This window comes from Haliaeetus albicilla, chromosome 8 (assembly GCF_947461875.1).
Source record: "Haliaeetus albicilla chromosome 8, bHalAlb1.1, whole genome shotgun sequence".
In the NCBI taxonomy this organism is placed as follows: Eukaryota; Metazoa; Chordata; class Aves; order Accipitriformes; family Accipitridae; genus Haliaeetus; species Haliaeetus albicilla.
The window spans coordinates 10,885,361-10,906,669 of NC_091490.1; the positions used below are offsets into that span (position 1 = coordinate 10,885,361).

The 21,309-nt window shown below is 42.1% G+C and overlaps 1 protein-coding gene across 2 annotated transcripts in view; it reads left to right on the plus strand.

The window, feature by feature from the left end:
* The window catches only part of PIK3R3 (phosphoinositide-3-kinase regulatory subunit 3), an 83,512-nt gene extending 63,978 nt beyond the window's left edge, over positions 1-19,534 (plus strand). For both annotated transcript variants that reach the window (XM_069788837.1, XM_009915838.2), the window contains 9 exons: positions 1,299-1,410; positions 3,755-3,853; positions 5,296-5,476; positions 6,320-6,445; positions 7,210-7,352; positions 9,086-9,262; positions 10,096-10,170; positions 10,542-10,712; positions 12,160-19,534. In XM_069788837.1, the coding sequence (XP_069644938.1) occupies positions 1,299-1,410; positions 3,755-3,853; positions 5,296-5,476; positions 6,320-6,445; positions 7,210-7,352; positions 9,086-9,262; positions 10,096-10,170; positions 10,542-10,712; positions 12,160-12,361 (1,286 nt within the window). In that variant the 3' untranslated portion in view covers positions 12,362-19,534. The remainder of the gene's footprint in view (positions 1-1,298; positions 1,411-3,754; positions 3,854-5,295; positions 5,477-6,319; positions 6,446-7,209; positions 7,353-9,085; positions 9,263-10,095; positions 10,171-10,541; positions 10,713-12,159) is intronic.
* The last annotated feature ends 1,775 nt before the right edge of the window (positions 19,535-21,309 follow it).

Here is a 21,309-nt window from a genome sequence, read left to right on the forward strand (position 1 = left end):
GGATCGTGTGTGTCTGAAAGATGGCTGTTGTCAGTGTGTCAGGCCTGCTGGCTGATGCTTGTGTAATCTGATGGCTAGGGCACAGGGCTGGGAGCACAGATGTTCAGGGTCTGACTTAAAAATGTGCTAGTAGCAAATCAATGTGTGTAGCTGCTTTCTTACTCTGAATTCAAATGTGACCTGTCCCTGTAAAACACTCTGTCTCATGAAATGCCTGAAAATGCTCAGTTTCAGTGATACTGTTCTTGATGAAGCGTTCAGACTCTGCAAAGCAGGGGAGAGCACTCAAGACATCTTTCTCGAAGAAAATAGTGTAATGCATTTCTGCTGACAGATGAGTCTCTACAATACATGAGCATGCCTGTGGCTGCTGAATTACTCCTGATATAGGGCTTACATTCAAGACCATGATAAAGTTGTTTGAGCAAAAACTGACCAAATAGAAAGAGGTTCAGTGTGTTGTATGCCCTTACATTGTGTAACCTGTTTTGAGAACAGAAGTAAAAGCCTGTTTGCCTTGAATTCGGAATAGGGGAATTATGGGCAGGTATGCACTAGGCCTACAGATGTGCAGTTCTGCCTGTCTTTTGGGGATTTGTAGCATCCCCTTTCCTGTGGTAAACACTTCAGCTATGTAAAGTGGTGCAGGCACTCTAATAATGACCTAATGTCCCCTCTCCCCTTTCTTTATCACCTCATGTCCTGTAGTATTCAAAGAGTCATAGCTTTTGTTCCTAACAGGAGTCTAAATGACAAATCTAGTATGAAACATGAACCTTGGGCCTATGATGGATATACCACTGCCCAGCTACCACTTCTCTCACTAGCAGTGTTTTTCCCTCTGAAGAGTCCACCCGTTTGCTCTTACAGGTTGGCATAAGAACTGGTGACACCTAAGCAACTGGAGTTTTTCCATCGTGGTGCACAGGGCTCTCCAGGCTGTGGGTTTCAAACACAATACACCTTTGTAACTTGTGTGGAGGTTTAGGCTGTGATTGCCCTTGTAATCATGCCTGAGCCAGTCTTCCTTTTAACAAAAACTCATGTTTCCTCATACTCTTTCCCTTTCCCCTCCCTCAAGCCCATGTTTGGTTTGAGTACTAGGAAATCTGGGATCACAGTGCAGCTGTTAACTTCAAAATTCTTTAAAAATTACAGATTCCATTTACTTTGAGAGAGCTTGAAATCCAAGTTCAAGATGCACATTTTTCTCTCACTTCTTCACTGTCATATTTCATCAACAGTTAAGTGATTATTTTCCCCTGTTTACCTTTCTTTAATCTGTTCTTCATTTTCAGCTCTTCCTCCAAAGCCCCCCAAACCAATGACTCCAGTCAATACTAATGGAATAAAGGACAATTCCAGTTTCTCTCTGCAGGAAGCAGAGTGGTACTGGGGTGACATCTCAAGGTAAGCAACATTACTAAAATATATTAACTAAAATATATTAATATATGTTATTAAAAAATAGAATAAGCCTGTTAGAATTCAAGAGAAAAAGAACATGCCTATTTGAGGCAGCATTTTATAGGAGGGAAATGCTTCAGTACTATACTTGGCGAAGCACCTAAATGAAAGTATTCAACTGGATTCAGGACTTGTGTTTAAGTTGTTACTGTTCTGGCGCAGATAGTGCCAGTCTTGGTGACAGTTATTTTGGGTTTCTAAATTTCTCTAGTTACACAAAGTCTTTAAAAAAGAGAAAATTATTTCGTTCAAAAGAAAAGTACTTCTGAATGTGCTAGCTAATAAGGTTTTGTAAGCATACAGTGCTGGAATACATGCAGTTCAGCAAAAATTTCAGTAGGAGGCTTGCTCAGAATAAAAGTTGCATTCTTATTTTTGATTAACATTTGGTTAAAATTGCATCTGTATTAATTTGTATAACATGGTGCTATAAAAATAGCTCTTACAAATGCTAACTATCACGAGCTATACTGAGCAGGTGATACAGACACATACCAAATAAATTTTTACCTCTTAAGGAAACCCTTTTCTATGCACTTGAGAAAATAGATGTCTTGGGTTAGGTTCAGAAAAGGAAGTACCAGTTTTTATATACTTAATTGCATAAAAGAACTGAAGTGTCCAGTCATCTCTTTCCCTCTTAGGGCACTTCTGAAGAGTCTAGAATTTGGAACTGTAAGGGAAGACATGAGCACGCTGGGAGTGTGATAAGGAATTGCTCAAACTTGTGCAGATAATACTCTGAAACACTTTGTCAGATAAAGGCAAGAAGAATGTGTTTGCCACAGCAGTTCACTGAAGTTCTGAGAAAGGAAATAAAGTTTTCATATCTTTATTGTACCACCCTTATCTTTACAAAGCAAACCCGCATAGATCTTGCTTTTGAAGGGCCTTGGCAGTGATATTTTTCTGTTAATTCTAAATCGAAGCAGAGTGGCAAAACCTCATCACAAAACCCACTAGGCAGGGTTTGTTTAAAGCTGCTCGATACTGGTATCAGTTTATTGACTGTGGATTTGTTCCTCAAGTAACAGTGCACGTGATGGCAGGAGCTAATGCAGTACAAATCACAGTGGAGTGGCTTTATTAGATTGAAATGTGATACACACGCATGTAAAGATGGAATTGTTTATGACCCTAATTTGACAGCCAGCAGGTACAGACTACATCGGGCTGTCAGGGCAGGAGCCATGTTCTTCAGTCAAGAACTTGCGATGAAAATTTTGTCACTTAGCTCCAGGGTGCAACTTGCAGACATAAGCTCAAGCCCTTAGGTCATATCTATCCATTCAGAAAGAAGGCCATTTGAGTTAACTGGGTCCAATCTGTAAAATGTTCTGAGAGGAGTAAGCGAATATGCACATGATACTTAATAGGAGTCAGTTTTACTAACAGAATGGTTTTCAGGTAGCTAAATCAAAACTGAGGCTATTTTTATAAGAACACTTTTGTTCCTTAGTATTTGAACAAAAAAGCTGCTGTTGATTTTTCTTTGTAAGATTTAAGTAGGCTTCCTACTTCACTTAGATAATGTTGAGGCTACCTGATAAACTTTAGTTTCCGAATGATTGTATTAAAAAGTGCTTAGTGCTTCTAAGCTGTGAGGGAGCTGCTATAAAATGAGATATGTAATCTAGGTGAAATGGTCAAACCTGGCAAGACACTTAACTCTTCAGCTGTAATAATTTTTGTAATGCTTACAGGTATTCACTTTCACTAGAAGATTTCTTGATTTAGCTTAAAGCACTGGACTGAGTATCCTTGTGCTTCAGTTGTGAAGAAGGAAAAGTTGCACTGAAGCTAGCAAGGTTGTAGTGGTTTAAAACTGCTGTAAATAAGATCAGAGTTAAGCCAATAATGAGTCTCTTGAGACTAAAACTGTGCTAACTCCAGACACCACTGAGCTATGATGCTAGAGACCATTTCTTAAGAGGTCAGGACTGGCTTCTCAAAGGGCACCTGTTTCCAGTGTGGACTTTAAAACCTGAGCAGATTACAGGGAAAGGTTGTGAACTCTGAGACACAGCTGCTACTGTTGCTTAAACAGAGACTTCTTCCTAAGTGGCAGTTGACTGCAGCTGCTACCTTTTGGTATAACTACACAAGTTCAGACTTGCTTTAGATGGCCTAAAAGACTGGAGAGCCTGAGTGTGAAAGAAGATTGCCTGATATTTTGAAGATTGAACTCCTTACGCATGCTGGTGTTACTGGCTCCAATACTGATACCTGTGGCAAAGATGATCATGTCCTTAACACTTCTAATTTTGCCTTTCTTTCCATTCTCCAGGGAAGAAGTAAATGACAAACTACGAGACATGCCAGATGGAACATTCCTGGTGCGTGATGCATCAACCAAGATGCAGGGGGACTACACTCTGACATTACGGTAAGCATTGAGCAGTTGTAGTCCACATAGTAAAACCCTGAGTAGCTAGTTGCTGTACTAGTGACAGCAGTGGCTGCGTAAAGCTGACATGGCTCAATTTGAGAGATGTTCCCAAAGGTACTGCAGATCACAGAATGAGCAAATAAATAGCCAGGTCTGATAGTTGGTTCTGTTCTGTGTATTGAATCCTGTCCCTCACTAAACACTACTGTAAGGATCTCTGTGTAGATTAGATGGGACTCAGGGAGGAGAGCCACTCAGTAGTGCTTCGTAGTTTCAGAACTGCTAAGGTAAAAGGTATTTATAAACTAGGGCTTTGATTAATGGGAGTGTGTTGAATATCTCGTCAGCATGCAGCTCTGGAGAATTGAACAGAGTGTCTTTGTAAAAAGAGTATCTTGTGCTTTCTGATCTAAAGTTTAGGAAATATTGAACTGGAGCCATGTTCCTTTCTTCATTAAAATTGTCTGCAAGTGGCAGACTTCCCAGAGCTGCCCCAGCCCTGTCTGCTGCAGTTAGGCAGCAGACCTCATGTGACTAGCTGCTGGTGCCTTGCCCAGCCTGTCCAGCTGCTTGCCTCTGCCAGGCTCCCAAGATTAGTTGTTAGAGGCAAACAGGCAAGGCGCATAAGCCACTGCCTCTGTAGCACACCTTTGGGAGTTACTATGATATGGTAGATATTTGATCTTGTCATGAAATTCTGTTGTCTTAATGGCAGGTTTGACCCCAAGGGTGTAGTTTAAATTCTGCTTTGACTTCTGCCTTGAAGTTCATGGTTTGTGCACTAAGGTTTGGCATGATTTGGTTATTTTGCTGAACGCAGATGTCATTAGGAACCAAAATTGAGAGTACAGGAAGGACAGGATATTGTCTAAACAGTCTGTTGGTGAAAAAAGGAAGAAATGAGCACTATGTTTGTGGAAACCACTAGAATGTATAAATCTGGATAATGTCCTAAACTTACAACCATCTTGTAATCCTCAAAGGATTTTGTTTAGGTTCATGTATCCTGTGTTAGCACTCATAACTCAAAAGACTTGTTAATCACTGTATAAATGTATACTGGGTTGTATACTATTAGTGACCCCAAATTGTGGGTTTGGGTTTTCGTATGGCTCTTTTATTCAGCCTTCAGCATCCTCCTTTTCCCTTGCAAAACTTCTGGCAAATCTAGGTCTTAAATACCATAAGCTGGCTCCAGAATGAACACATAGGAAGAGATTTACTTTGGGCTTTGCTCCTGTTCAAATATCTGGTAATTCTGTGTGTATTGACTCTTAAACTACCTAATATCTGCTAGTATGTAAAGAATCACTATGAAGGTGTACAGTGTCAAAGCCACTTGCCCAGGAATTTCACTGGTGTCTTTGTTAGCAGCCTTAGTGTTGAAGAGGGATAGGAGGTACACAGTAAAACCTCTGAATGACTGTATCACTTTACAGGAAGGGTGGCAACAATAAACTGATAAAGATCTATCATCGGGATGGAAAATATGGCTTTTCTGATCCACTAACGTTTAACTCAGTCGTGGAACTCATTAACCACTACCGCAATGAGTCTCTTGCTCAGTATAATCCAAAGCTTGATGTGAAATTGATGTATCCAGTGTCCCGGTACCAGCAGGTAAGATCTTCATTGGACCCCAATAGCTAACAGTGCAGACAAGAAGAAAATGGCAAATGTGTATATAATTTTGTTTTCTCTACGTGAAGCCGGATATATTTTTTTGAAAACTGGAAAAAAAAAGTGAGTTTTCACATTTGACCTTGCTTTGCTCATACTAATGGATATTCCAAATTGACTAGCCATCTAAGTTTCTTCATTTTATCAAGTTCCCAGTCTCCATCTGAGCAGTCCAATAGAGAAGTGAAACCCTGACATGCAGCAGACTTTAACCTCTGAGAAGCCTTTTTTCTTCTTTTTTTTTCCCCTGGACCCTTATGGACCCACAGGGCACTGTTACAGACAGTGTTGCCCTTGAAGCGCATATGAGCCATGCAGCTGCGTAGCTGTGCGTAGCCATCTCAATTTTTCAAGAATATTTTTTTTAAAGTTTTATTCAGTAGCCTGAGACACTGTCCTGCATTAAGGAAAAAACTGCAGAGCTTTTTGGAAAAAAAATACTCTGATCTTTAACTTTCTGAGCAATTCACTTCCTCCTTTCTCTAATAGGGGATAGCAATCCTAGACTGAAGCTGTAGTGTGTTTTTGGAAGCTTAGTATTTTGGCATAGTTCTTGGTGTCCCATAGTTCCAGTTCCTACTGTCTGAACTGTGGGACTTACTGCGTGGAGGAAGGGGGATTTAGATACAGTGTTTGTGTTCTGTTCTGTGGAAACCTGATAATAAAAATCATGCTAATAGCTGTAAAATGCAAATGTGCACAAGTGTATTCATTTAACCTAAACAAATACTCTTAAGGAAAAGCTGCTTTGCTTGAAGACTTAATAGCTTTTTGTATGTACAGGATCAGTTGGTGAAAGAAGATAATATAGATGCAGTAGGTAAAAAGCTTCAAGAATACCACGCTCAGTATCAGGAAAAGAGTAAAGAGTATGACAAATTGTATGAAGAATATACCAGAACATCACAGGTTGGTTCTACTTTAGCTATGTGTAGACTGTTTCTTGTTGTTTAAAAAGTAAATTATTTTAACCTGTTATTGCTAATAAAGGCAGTCCCAGGTCAGAAAATACAAGGAAAAAACCAGTAAATTGTGGAATAGAGCAAGGTGGTTTCAAATTTGATGGAAACATTGAATATTACTTGTTTGGTAGTCCTAGAGGTATGGTGCTAGAGCAAGGAAGAAAGAGGAGCTGAGCTTCCCTAGTATAAGGTAGAGCGGTGGAGGCGGCCATCACCTACAAGCTTTGCACTGCAGATTTCTTCCTTGGCTGCTGAGTATTTCCAGCTGCTGTATGCTGCAGTGAGAATTGTAGAGGGGTTTGTCCAGGTTCTTTATAAGTCATGTTCAAATCGGGTACCAGATATTATGCATTAAGGAAGTGTGAATACAGTATTTGGACTGCTTCTCGTAAAATAAGATAGTTCATATATGGGGAGGATGTTTGCTGGCAGTCTTCCTGCAAACTAGGATGGAAAATATGACTAAAATATTTGAGGGGTTTGCAGCCTAATAGAGAGCATCATGTGGGGGAGGAGGGTAGACTTACAGGGAGTAAGTCTTCCCTGTACTGCCCTGACTCTACTCGGACATTTGACTAAATTTAAAACTGATTAATCACATTTTGACTTGAGGGGAGAACAGTTCCTCTCAGTCAATTTAGGGAACATAATCAAGTCTTGCATTGTCATCTGTATCACGAACAAATGATGAAGAACTCTTTCCTCACATAGGAAATTCAGATGAAGAGGACCGCAATTGAAGCATTTAATGAAACTATTAAGATATTTGAGGAACAGTGCCACTCACAAGAGCGATACAGCAAAGAATACATTGAGCGATTTCGCAGGGAGGGGAATGACAAAGAAATTGAACGGTAGGCTCTCAAGTTGTTTGCTTACAAGGAAGAACTAGTGTCCACATTGACACTCCCATGAAATTCTTTTGTATAATACTGCATCATATAAAATACTTTGTGAACTCAGTATTTTGTCTGAACCTTCAGTAAAGCCCTCTTCTGTCAAGGAATTGCATTGTAGAGAGAAGAGGTGGGAGATCTCTGGATTATTCTCTCTTAACTTCAGTAAATTGAGATACTGTGATGAGGACCAGGAAAGGATCAGGAAATAATTTTATTTGCTTATCCCACTTCTGTTTGGATTTGCTCGGAATATAATTCAGAAAAATCTTTTACTTGTAAACTGAAATGTACATAGATCTGGTAAATCTCATAGTCCATAGTCAGTTTTAGTCACTTTCAAAGAAGATCAGTATTTGATTGCCACTACTTGGTAGTGGATACTGGTTGTCTAACAGAAATTCAGTAAGGGCCTCATTTGAAATTGCCCTTCTGTGAAGATACTAGCAGAAAAAGCTGTATCTGGGCCTTTGAAGAATGCTAGGTATAATGCTTAACTTGACACAGTGCTTTATGAATCACAGGAGGGTAACCTTAAGGAGATTTTTAGACTGAAAACAGTTACCTGTAACAATCTTATTATGCAGTTGTGGTGTTTCATTCTGACTAAAGATCAATTAACAGGGGAAATATGTAATTCTCCTGATTCGTATCAAACCTGCAAACTAATCTTGAATGAAGGGACAGGCAGCGTTACTCCTGGTAGCTCTTGATCAGTAATTGAAGTCTGCATTTGAAATCTTGCTAGTACTGATACCTATGGTGAGATTGCATAATTGATATACCAAAAAGTGAATCTGACAGTGAAGGAGGGTTCTGTTCTAGCTTACTCTCCTAGAGATAATTTGTTCCGGCATCTCTGCCAGAAGGAAATATATTAAGGTAAACTGAAGGTTCAAACTATGCAAAAGGGTGGTAGGCCTTATGGCAAGAGGTCTTTTCTGGCACTCTGTTGTGGTTTAACCCCAGGCAGCAGCTAAGCACCACAGAGCTGCTCACTCACTCCCCCCTGGTGGGACAGGGGAGAGTATCAAAAGAGTAAAAGTGAGAAAACTTATGGTTAAGATAAAGACAGTTTAATGAGTAAAGCAAAAGCTGTGCACGCAAGCAAAGCAAACCAAAGAATTCATTCACCGCTTCCCATAGGCAGGCAGGTGTTCAGCCATCTCCAGGAAAGCAGGGTTCCATCATGCGTAATGGTTACTCAGGAAGTCAAAGCGCCATAACTCTGAACGTTCTCCCCTTCCTTCTTCCCCCAGCTTTATATACTGAGCGTGATATCATGTGGTCTGGAATATCCCTTTGGTCAGTGGGGGTCAGCTGTCCCAGCTGTGTCCCCTCACAGCTTCTTGTACACCCCCAGCCTACTCACTGGTGGGGTGTTGTGAGAGGCAGAAAGGGCCTTGACTCTGTGTAAGCGCTGCTCAGCAATAATAAAAATATCTCTGCGCTGTTTTCAGCACAAATCCAAAACATAGCCCCGTACTAGCTACTATGAAGAAAATTACCTCTATCCCAGCCAAAACCAGCACACACTCTTACAGTAATTTTCATGTTAAGATGAGGTGGTCAAAGGGAGGAGCTGGTCTTAAGGTAGTTCTTGTGATACTCTTATATAAAGTGCTACTGGTAAGGTTCAGTCCTTCTAGACTGGTTTGACCTCACCTCTCAAATATTACACTTGTTTGCAGGATAATGATGAACTATGAAAAATTAAAATCACGCCTGGGTGAGATCCATGATAGTAAAATGCGCCTGGAACAAGATTTGAAGAAACAAGCTCTGGACAATAGGGAGACTGATAAGAAAATGAATAGTATTAAGCCTGACCTAATTCAGCTCCGCAAAATCAGAGATCAGTATCTCGTGTAAGTAAGCCTGACCTGTACCTCAGAATAGTGTCTCTGGTGAACCTGATTAATGACTGTTTCCGTCAGGATAATGGGAATTTAATTTTCTTTTCACAACCAAAGTTCTGTGAGTGCTGAAGTGCTATGTTCTGGCATGGGATGTCTGAGTAATTGGTTGGCCTCTTCATGACTTAATTACTTAAGGAGCCTGCCACAACTAGGTGCACATTCTGCAACTCCTGTAAATAAAACATTTAAGATAAATGAGTTGTATTACCAGGCACAGGTTTTGTTTATAACAGAGGTTAGTACTTTTTGTGCTAGGTGCAGCAGATGTTGCTTGTACCCACCCTTCATTTCACTGACACCACTGTTATCCAATTCCTAATGTCCTTGGGCTGGGCTCAGTGCACTAGGATTGTGGCAGAAGACAGAGGGAAGCACACTGTCTCGGAAGGTGATGTTAGGAGGTTAGAAGAAGCCAGTGGCAAGACCTGTTTTGTTTTCCCAAGAGAAACAGACAGCTGTCACAATTTGTTTTCCACTTCCTTTCTGGACTGCACTGTGCAGAGGCAGTACCTCTTCCTCAGCTCAACGCTCCTCTTTGTCCATTTAAGAGATTGCTTCATGTCTCCTTTTTGCTGTGTCCAGTAAAGGAGGGACCTCAGAAGGTGATGCAAGGAAGCACTCTTATGGAATCTATGGTCTTTCTGTGGCTCTTGCTACTGGAGAACAAACTAAGCCCCAGACTGTTTCTTTGTGGAACCTTGTGTCTGAGCTTCAGCTTGCTCAGTAAGAAAACCCGTACATGTACTCTGAAGTAATGTATTAATGCTCTCTTCTTCTGGCAGATGGCTCAATCACAAAGGGGTGAGACAGAAGCGAATAAATGACTGGCTGGGGATCAAAAATGAAAATATTGATGAGTAAGTGTCATTATAAATACAATTTTCCTGAGAAGTGTTTTCTCTTGTGGGGTTTGGTAATATGAAACACCAGTTTCTCAGTAAAGGACTATAGAAAAAGGAAGGACTGCAGAAAAAGGGAGAAATTCTCTAGGGGAACTGTATGTCATGTGAGGCATCAACGCTGCTGAAGCATTTAGGATTAAACGAAGTTGAAACAGTTAAGTTCCAGCCTTTAGTTGAAGCCTTTAATATCTGTGCATTAGGAGCCTCACCTCCCAGTTTGGGTGTGTTCTGCTATTTCTTTGAATGATTTCTGCAAAAATAAATCACTCTGCCTATGAACTCCTTTTAACTTAACCAGCGGGTCAGTAATTTATCCTCTCTTTCAGCACATACTTTGTGAATGAAGAAGATGAAAACCTGCCACATCATGATGAGAAAACTTGGTTTGTTGGGGATCTCAACCGTATCCAAGCAGAAGACTTGCTCTGTGGGAAACCTGATGGAGCATTTTTAATTCGAGAGAGTAGCAAGAAAGGATGTTATGCTTGTTCTGTGGTGTAAGTCTGTTTTCCTTTTTGTTCTAACTACTCAATTCATAAATCTCCACCACAGCTCTTTATTTTGGAGAACAAAAGCCAGGCCTAGCCTAGGCCTACTCATTGGAATGTGTTGCATGTTTGCAGGAAGACTAGCATGGTAAAAGCTTTGTTGCAAAAATGTGCTTTGAATGCGCAATAACTGTAGTCCTAGCAGTCTCTTTAGTCACCACAGTAGCTAGTACAAAATTCTGGAGTATCCCAACTTGAAGCTCTACAGTCGTAAGTAAATTAAGGCCAAATTCTCCCATATTATTCCCTGCCAAGGAATGCATGGGAAGAAGAAAAATGGGGCTGCAAATCTTTAACATCTTCCATTCTTGTTTTCAGACATGGCCAACTCTAGATGCTTTCTCTTGTATGTTTAAGACAATGGTGGTGCTTCAGAGGAGACATAACTTGTGAGCAATAGTTTTTATGACATTCAGACAACGTTGCATTGATTTCTTGTGTTTCACTTCATTTTATGCTGGTGTAATGGAGGTCAGAAATACTCTGATTCCATTATCTAAAATCCCCTTCAAGCCTGTTCTGGAGTGCAAAATGGCTTTCACTGATTTATTTCACATGAGGTTAATTGCTTCTGAAAGCAAGTCCAAGAAATTATTATGTGAAGGTGTATCACCTCAAGGTAACTGGAGATTGTAGTATCTGCTGTGTTCAAGATACTGTTTGTCACAGTCACTGAAGTGATGGGTTCATCAGATACTTTTGCGTGGTTGGTATTGTACTACAAGATAGCAAAGGGATGGCATAACGTAAGCTGTTCCTACATGTGACTTGGATTGTAATAGTCTCCAGTACAGGGATTACATAATACTCGATCTTTCTGGCAGATAAGTTTTTCTAACAGCTTTGGAAATACTGTGTTGCAGTAACTGCTTTGCCAAGTTAGGGACTCAGTCACTATGACTTCAGATAATGAACCAACTTGAACCCATGCCATGTTGAACATTAAAAAAAATGCACACTGAAGGTTAGTGCTGCATTTCATGAAATACTCTGTAGATCCTAAGAATTTGTGGGTTTTGGCTTCTTTGCTTAGTGGAAAGGTTTCCAGATAAGTTGAGCACAAAATCATAGCTGACTTCAGGTGCTTATCTTCTTGGTTAAGCTCTTGACTTTTTTTTTTCTTTTCCAAGAAACATTTGGAGAACAATGCAGTAGGGAATTGTACTGCTGGGGTAGAAGAGGCCTCTTATGTGGATTATTATGCAAGAGTGTTTAATCACATGCCCTGAAGCACTGTTTCTTCACAGACTATATTAATCTCCTCCACTTGCATCTGCTGGGTCCTCCATTATGTAATTTAGTGACTGGCAGGGTTGCTGCCTTAGTTAATTGTTAATAGACTGTCACTTTGGGTTTGTCCTTTGATGTTAAACTCTCCTGGTTTCTTTCTTTGCAGAGCTGATGGAGAAGTGAAACACTGTGTGATCTACAGCACTCCAAGAGGTTACGGGTTTGCAGAACCGTATAACCTGTACAGCACGCTTAAGGATTTGGTTCTTCATTACCAGCAGACATCCCTTGTCCAACACAACGATTCCCTAAATGTCAGGCTTGCCTATCCTGTCTACGCACAGATGCCCGCCTCTCTCTGCAGATAAATTTTGGGGAGGAGGAAAGTGTTGGCTATCTTGGATTCTTTTCTACAGTTTTTATTAGAACTTGGAGGGCATTCTTTCTCCTTAGACTGCTTGTTTTGCACAAGAAGTGATTCTGTGAATGTGAATCAAAAAGAGGCCTAGCAGCAACAAGACGACAACTTGGGTGTAGGTGTCCTGGTGCTACCTTAAAAGCTCAGCTGTGCTTTTACACTGATACTTTTGTTTCCTTATGAGGGGAATAAACTCAACACAACACATACAAAAATACTGGAAGCAAAACATCATTTTATGGAGATAATTTTTTGCCAGGCACCTTCAGTGGAACTTCTAATTGGATTTTGTTTTCTCTTGTTCTTGTAGAGACAATTTGAAGCCTCTGTTTGAGGCATCAGTAATGTCTTTCAGTCTTAAACTCCCAAGAAACTAGGGGGGAAACTACCACAGCAATTCTTCTCTGTTAATTTTAGCAGCTTCACTGCGATTCAGCCGAACTTCCAAAAGAGGGCTTGTCTTGAGGTAGCATGGAATTTGGTGAGAGAAGACCAAAGGAATTATGGGAAAGCTTCAGGTTTTTATTTAAATGGAAAAATGCTTGTAAAGAAAAGTTGCTTTATTTTTTTGCCAACAGTATAACAAAGTTTTGGTTTCAATGGCACTACAGGTCTTCACTTAAAGGAAACATTTATAACCAAATTGAACACACCAAAACTTTGTTTGTTGCTAGATTGAGCACTTATGGGGAAGGTTGCATTAGCATCTGCACATACTTTCTACACCAAAACTTGAAACAAATAAAAGGAAAAGCTAAACATTGTGTGGCTTCAAAACACTAAATTTGTCTGATCTGATGTAATTGCTCACCCTCCTCTTCCTTCACCCCCCTTCCTCCCATCCGTCAGCTTGGGATTCTGTTTTCAGTTTTTAATGATACTGTGCTTCAGAATGTAAACTAGAATGAAGCTTGCACTTGCCTGTTGCAGTTCTCTTGCTGAACAATGACAGACTCTTGTAATGCTTGATTTTGGTATAAAAGAGGTAGGTGCAATTGAATGCTTCTGGATGGCTTATTGTACAAAATTCTTTCATGAGGTGTAGTCATTTCCAGTTGTACAGAAGTGAGCATGCTAATTATAGATCTCCTCTGATTTGTTCTTTGCAAGCTAGGTTCTGAGCTCTCGCACCACTGCAGCCAAGCAAGATTTTAGACTGGTATAATCTAAATTCCCTTGTAGTTATTTTGGACATGATGCAAAACACGGGAGGGGAAGAGAGCCGTACTCCTCAGTTACTGGATGTCTGGTACCATCCTTTGGCAAGGGCTGCTGTCAAATACTGGAGTGGGTAAGTCCTGGGCTTCGTCAAGTATAGCAATCATCCAATAAATCCCCTCCCTGGAAAGTATACAAAGCAGCTTATTTCCATTCCTTAAGCTTCTAAAGCGAAAAAGAGCTAAATTTGGCAAACTGAACCACTTGGCATCAAAGCACAACTGGCAAAGTAATTGTTCAGTGTGCAACCTTGAAAGTTACTTTTGTTCCTGTTACTGGAAGCAGTTCCCTTGCAATGCACCCATTGTGCAGGACAGGAAGCAGACAGTCATGCAGGTCTGAGAATGCTATAGACCTTTTTCTGACCCTGGGTCTTATTTCCTGTTCAAATGTGTTGGAGTTTTTTTTTCTATAATGCCTGGGCAGTAGTGCCAGGCTTGTTGATGTTTATTGTTTACACTAGAAGTATTATTGAGATGAATGTCATGAATTTGCAAGCAGGGAAATGACAAGGCTGGAGCACTGACAGCCATTGCAGGAAGGGGTAGTCCAGTTGCCTGGCATGCCTGTGAGATGTTTTATTTTGCACTAATGACCCTGATGCATCCTAGGCACTTTCTAATCAGCCAAAGTGCAATCTTCAGGTCAAAGAATTCTGTAGATACTGTTTTTCTAACTGAATGAAACATTACAAACCTTAACCAAAACTGGGTGAGAGGAGAAGAAGATTCATGCAAGTTGCTATGTCAAAGTGACCCCCATCTGCTCATGTGTCCCTTCTCTCCCACTTTCCCAAGAAAAGGAAAAACAAGATGTAGCCTTTGCTCTTGGTGAAAATCTGGAATGGATTCCTCAGTGGTATGTGGACATGGAAATTTTTCTTTTTAAAGAAACTTGCCCTACCTCTTGGATAATTTGCAGTTCTAATCTGGTAGCTGTAAAGCCGTCATTCTCACACCTCTTGTGCATCTAGCATTCCCTTGGTGCTGGGCTGAGTCCAAATGCCTGATGAGAGAAATCGGTTCAAAGGCACAAATGATAGCCAGGTGCCTCATGCCTGTGGAAAAACCTGTGCGAGAGGAGTGTCTGACTGTTTTCTTTGCCTTTGCAATGTTGCTGGGCTCTCCTCTTATAATGTTAACGTTTGAGGCTGATGGGGCACGTATTTCTGGAGGGACAACCTGGCTGAAGTTTCACATCTGCCCAGTTTTTAGATAGGGCTTGTTTTTTGTTTTAAACAAGCAGAGGTCTACTTTCAGGCTCATAAATCCTGGCACGCCCTCACAGTACTGACAGCAGTGGGATAGCAAAGCAGGACTGTCTGAAGTCTCCCTGTAGTGGAATCTGACTGATGCTGTGAGGTCTTGGTCCAGGCTCTGGCCCTGGCTCTGCCAAGGTAAATACAGTGTAATTCCACTGGCATCTGTGAAGGTAGCTTGGCTTTATAGTGGTGTGAGTGAGTTGGGATTCTGGCCCCTCACTCTCGGAGATCCCTTTGCAGATCACAGGTGATGTATTTGCTGTGAATGATGCACTCAGAACCAATAAGCCATCCTGAATCGTTCTTTGAAATTCTGTTTTGCCCAAACCTTCAGATCAGGGCTATGGGCAGACTAAGCCCATATTCCTTGTATTTGGCTCCATTATCCTCAGCAGTCTCTGTAGGCTGTGTTTTGCCGCTGTATCTCTCTGTGTTTGGTTTAGGCACCTGAGTCCCAGCTGCTGTGATTGCTCCCCTTTGACTCTCATGAGCCATTGCACAGATGCTTTTTGCATCTGTTTTGCACTCGTAGGGCAAATGAAAATGGGTATAAAACTGACTGACGTGTAGTTGGTGTGATCCACGGGACGAGGGCTTGGTCCTGCTGTGCTCATTGTGCTCGGCCTAATTCTGTTTGCTTAGTAGCATTGGAGGTATGAGAACCCACGGCTTCCAGGAGCTGTTCTACACTTGCATCACTGAGAAATCAGAAATGGGCCTGTGAGGTGCAGGATTACACCCTAGTTTGAAAAGCAGCTGTTAAGCCTAAAACAAATACAGGAAATGTGAACATAAAGGCAAAACAAAGGACCTCCAGTTCTTTTAAAACAGTGAGATGTGAGAAGGTTTTGGTTTCAAGAGTCAAAACGTCAGGAGGAAAGGGGGAAATAGTCTCACTGTTGTAGCAGCTGTCTGTTAGCAGACTGCAGTTAGAGGAGTACTGATCTCACTGACCCATACTGTATTAAATATATATGTAGAGTTAAATTAATAACTTTGCACAGTGTTAAATGGGGGTGGAGGGGATGTTGAAACTTGAATATGCAGTTTCTTCTAATTTGTTTTGAAGTATATTTGCAGGGATCAGGGGTGATTCAGTATTTTGTATTTGTATGGATGGAAATCAGGTCTACTTCCACAGTTGCCATTCACCCCATTGTGTCAGCCACGAGTGCCATGTTTTTGAAGTTAGTCAGTTGTAAATCTTTTCCCAATAGTTTCTTTATTCATTACAAGTAATCTTAGAATGGGAAGAACCAACCTAGAAAGAGAGGGGTGTCCCGACAGATGCTTCACTAGTATATGAAGCAGTAATATGTGATTGGCCACCTTCTGATACTGGAGTGCTCTAGATTTGAGGGTTGTATTTTGGTTTGTTTGGGTTTTTATAATACTCAGCAGCAGTGGATTAGGTTGCTGCTTTGCACTGTTGGTAGTTGCAATCTAGAGTTATATCCACTACAGCCCTCTGTCTTATGCCAAAAATAAAATGCTCTTTCCACACTGTTCTCTCTTGATGTGGCAGATGGTCAAGAAGTTTTCCATTTAATGTGATGGGCCTGATTCTTTTCTCACTGACACTAGTGTAAGCAAGACTTCCACAACCGAAAGCCATTCCCAGAAAAAGAGCTTGTATTTAATCATACCTGAATTCAAGTCACAGTGGGGCAAAAATCAAAGTTTGTCCTTCACAAAGCCAGGCAACTGTAATGGGGACTGTGGAAATGAATGTTGACACTTAGTGCTGTTTTGGGGAGGACAGGGGAAGGAGGAGGGTCTTTGTTGCCCCAAATCCTGGGCTCTCTGCAGGCTTGGGTGGCACCATGTCTGTAACTGAACGCTGTGGCTGTTTAAAACAGCAGAATTGCTATAGGAGTGTCACACCTTAAGTTTGGAAAAGCCCCTTATTTGGTACTTGAACAATCTCACTTCTGTTTTTGAATGTCTGTTTATTTTTTTTCCTTATTTTTATTACACTAACAGGGAATAAAAATCTGAAATGTTAGTGAGTCTTGTATGCTTGCTGCATTGTGCAGACATGAAACAGGTACTGCTTGTGGATCAGGAGGGGTAACAGACAGGTTAAAAATGCAGTTTTAAAAAGCACTATGATGGGTTGGGGGTTGTTTTGTTTAGATCATGTTTAAAATCAGGGTTTTTTTACATGTAGTTTCCTTATGTTGATTTGCAACCTCTGCTTTTCGAACAGCAAAATCAAAATAACATTCCTGAAGAACAAAGATGCTGTGAGGGGAGGGGGCTTAGGCTTGCTCAAATTCAGCAGTCAAAGCAAATAGCTTTAATGAAGAGGAAGAGTCAGCATCCCAAAGCATCCCTCTGGTTGTAGTTTGATGAAGCAGTAGACAGACCATGAAGTAGGACCTCTGCCTTAAACCACGAAAGAAAGAGGAGATGCCAGAGCAGACCCTTCCCTTTGGAATAATAGGTTGTAATCTCCTTAACTGTGTGTGCAAGGAGATAGTTAGGAAATTAATAGAAGTCCTTAAGGATTGCTCCTCTTTCTGTATTGGAAGGGAACTTGTATTGCTGATCCCCTCGTTTCTCTTAGCATAACCTGTGCAGCCAGGAGAAGGGAACCAAGTTACTAGCCCAAATAAATGCGAGCTTGTTCGTGAAGCCGCTCAGCTACTTAAGTCCTGCGTGAGGAGTTGCTTTGGATGGGGTTAGATGAAGTTTGTCCAACATTTTTGTGAATCTTGCATTCTGTGGGCAGAAATACTTTCCACTGAATGGGAAGGGGAAAAAAAAAAAAATCTCTCTTGAAACCTTTTCAACTCCTTCCTGTTTGTTCACAGGGCATATAGGGAGCTTTAGCTTGTTAACTGTTTAGATGATGACAGTGCTTGAAGTGCTGGTCTTTGGGGCTGGCTCCATACAATTAATGCAGAATTTGCATTTTTTTAAATTGCTATTGGCATAGACTCGCCATATTTTATGACTAGACTCACCATTTCTTCTAAAATTTGCCTGTAAAAAATGTAGTATGAGCTTCAGAGGCAAAAAAAAAAAAAAAGAGTAGAGAATGGGCCCTTATTGACAGAAAAAACACCTTGTTGATCAACCTGTATTAGAGAAAGCAGCTTTAATTTGATGCCCCCCTCCACCACCTTCCCTTGGGATTGCTTCTGTGAGATCGCCGTTGGCAAATGAGGGGGGGATATTTCCCCCTGTATTCAGCAGCGCTGTACCCACGTGCTTTCCAAGTGCTCATAGAAGGGGCTCGGGATCATTTGGAAAAATGATTGCATCCAAAGACACAGAAGTCTCCAAGGGTGAATATCACCCCTGGCATCAGTCTCGTTGCTTCAGGGGAGTTGTAGGATGCTGGGGCCAGCCGTGAGCTGCCCCTGGGTCTCCGTCGGTTGCGGTGGGGGTTCGTGTTCAGTCGGCTGGTTGGGGTTTTGGTCTGTTTTGTTTTTGTGAGTGACTTCTACATCCAGCAAAGATATGTTTGACGAAACCTGTTAATTTTGTATATCTGGCTGTTTATTGCACCATGGGATTGTAATGGTCTGCATCATGTGTGTGTGCGTGCGTGTGTGTATATGTACTGTATGTATATAGGTATATGTAAAATATATTCACGTATACATTTATATGCATTAGCTGTAAGTGGCACTGCCCCTTAAAAATAAAACAAAATTTACTGTTAGCGCATTCTGCCATGTGTTTAGGCAGAATTGGGTTTGTTTTTGTCAAATGAAAAGGAGTTTATTGTGTTCATCTTGCATATGTGCTTCTGAAATGCTGAACTCTGGATTTCCTTGGGGGGTTACTACTTCATTTGTAAACCGAATTGAATTGGAGTGTTATTTACTCTGGGAAAAGCATTCAACTGTGTTCCAAGCAAAGGTTTAGCAAAAGAAACCCTCTTGCTCTCCTGCGAGATGCAGTGAACGTTTGCACGTTTCAGTAGACCCCCAGACCCCCTGTCCAGAGCTGATGTGCAATGGGTGATGTTGGTACATGTCCCTTTGTGAGTGGACTCTTTGTATAAGGTGTGGTTCAATGTAAAGCATGAGTGGGTGTTTGATCTTGTATTGAGGGCTGAAATAACAGCACACTCCTTTGTACAACCTTTGCATTAATGTTTCTGCTTTTCTTTGACTTCTATTTTCTTTAAGGGAAACTGCATCTGTTAAGAACCTGCTTCTCCAGAAGCTATCGAATTATTTTGTTTTCCAGATGAATTCCAGCATGTAACTTTGGTACTCTTGTTTGTTATTTGTGTAAAACCTGTTCTTCTGTCGTTTATGGTGTAGTCGGGGGGGGGGGGGGGGGGAGAAAAAAAAAAAAAGGAATTCATGTAGTTTAACTTTTAAAGAAAAGAAACAAACTGCTTCATAAGGAAACCAATTGTATGTTAGTGTTTTCAGACAAGTCATCCTGTAGTTTCTAGCTCAGTAATGCAACACTGTACTTGTCACCAGGTGTGTTACAATTTTGCTGTACTTTCTTTTACTAGATGGTTGGGCTTTTAAATCCCAGACACTAAGCATCCTGGGCCTACTTGCTCTAGATCAAAAAAATGCAATAAAAAAGTTGCAATAAAGCACATTGACATGTAATGTTTTAGAAGGATGTACTGACAGCTGTTTCTAATAAATTCAGAACTGCAGCGTGGTTGGGCTGTCATGGTGTTAGCTGTGTTTGTGTCTCCCAGCCGAGGCCATGAGCATCATCTTTAACAGAGACTTTAAAAAAAGACTCACAGATGTCCAATTTGCTCTTGGCTGGAGCTGAAGCAGCCAGCCCCCAAAACCCGCTCGGGGCAGAGACAAGGGAGGAATACACGTAGCACATGTGCGCTCCTTAACAGAGCTTTTCCTCTGTTCCTTTCACAGCGTCTTTAGAGAGAGCAGGAGCTATCAGCAATGTTCTTACATGCCTCGCTGCTTCCTCTGCCCCTGTTTGTAATGCTGCTTGTGGTGCTGGGGGGGAGAGGGTGGCTGCAGCCTTCCAAAAGACCCAGCTCGGCTGGATCCATTCGCTTAGATCCTTAATTTCAAGGGAGTTTGGGAAATCACCATTTGGTTTCCTAATTCTTTCATGAGCATCAGCCACTGGGGCCACTGAAACATCAGTGAGTTTGTGGGTGGTGTTGCCAATCCTCTTCCATTTTACCTGCAGGTGTAGCAGGAGGGTCCCGGCATGCTCATGGTGCAGCAGTGGTGGTGTTTGGCCAAGTTCCAGCTACTGCAATGACACAGCCCCTCGCCCACAGCCCCAGGATTTACTGTAGCAGCCTGTGACCGCACAGCCCGCTGGCAGCCGTGGGGGCTCGGGAGGGTTACTGCTGCAGGCACCTCTCCATATGCATGTTTTGCATTTTCCAGTTGAGGTCTCAGGAGCTGCCAGGGAGAAGCCCAAGTTGCATAGGGCAGCCTGAGGGTGGCCAGCCAAAGGGCTTGGGCAAGCTTGAGGACTGGCAAGGGCAATGCTGGGGAAGCTTCACCCCTCAAACTTGGGAGTGGGATGGAATGCCACAGCAGCATCCTCGGAACATTAGGGCAGGGGCAGAACTGGTCTGTGTGTGGCTCGGCTGGCTGGGGTTGCAAACTGCTCAGTGTTTTTGCAACCCGATGAGTCGACGTTCTTGCAGACTGCTGAGCAACGATTTTCCAACTTGCTGAGTCGACCATTAAAAAAAAAAAATGCTGCGCCAGCATTTTTCACATTGCCGAGTAAGCCTTTTCAGCTGCTGAGTCAGCATTCCCTCCATCGCCTGAGCCACGGGCCCCTTCGTCAGCAGGCAGGGAGCACCGAAAGGGGCAGAAAAGCCCCTGGTCATGGTGCAGAGGAGCGGGGAGCACCTGCACGGACTCTGAGGGCTTGCTCGAGCATCTATCTTTACACCCAGCAACTAGGATGCCCCATGTTAAAGCACCCCGAGGTCGGGTCCCCTCTGCCTGCTGTGTGCTCCCCGCTGCCAGCAGTCCTGCCTGCAGGGATGGGGCACAGCACTGGAGGGATGTGGCCGGCCCAGAAACATCACCCAGAGGCCTCGGGAGCCACGTGGCTCCCAACGGATGAGCCGTGGGCATTGCGGGCTGGTGTCCACCACATCGGCACCCCTGGGCGCCCAAGCGGGAGGAGAGTGAAGGGGAAACATCAGTAAGAAGCTGGGAGGACTCTGCAAGGCGCTCCCGGGGATTGGCTCTTTTTTTATTATTATTATTTAATTTGTTTCTTTTTAATAAAGGCTAATGAGGTAGAATTACAGGAAAGATGTAAGTCACTAATTGGCAAATCATTTTTCAGGGCTTTGCCAGACGGTTCGTTTCGTTATGAAAACATTACAGCCGGGAGCCGGCATAGGAAATTTCCAAGCGGCCGTGCTGACTGGATGGAAAGAAAAACACCTCCCAGCTCAGATGTCTTCTTGGAGAAAGGGCAGA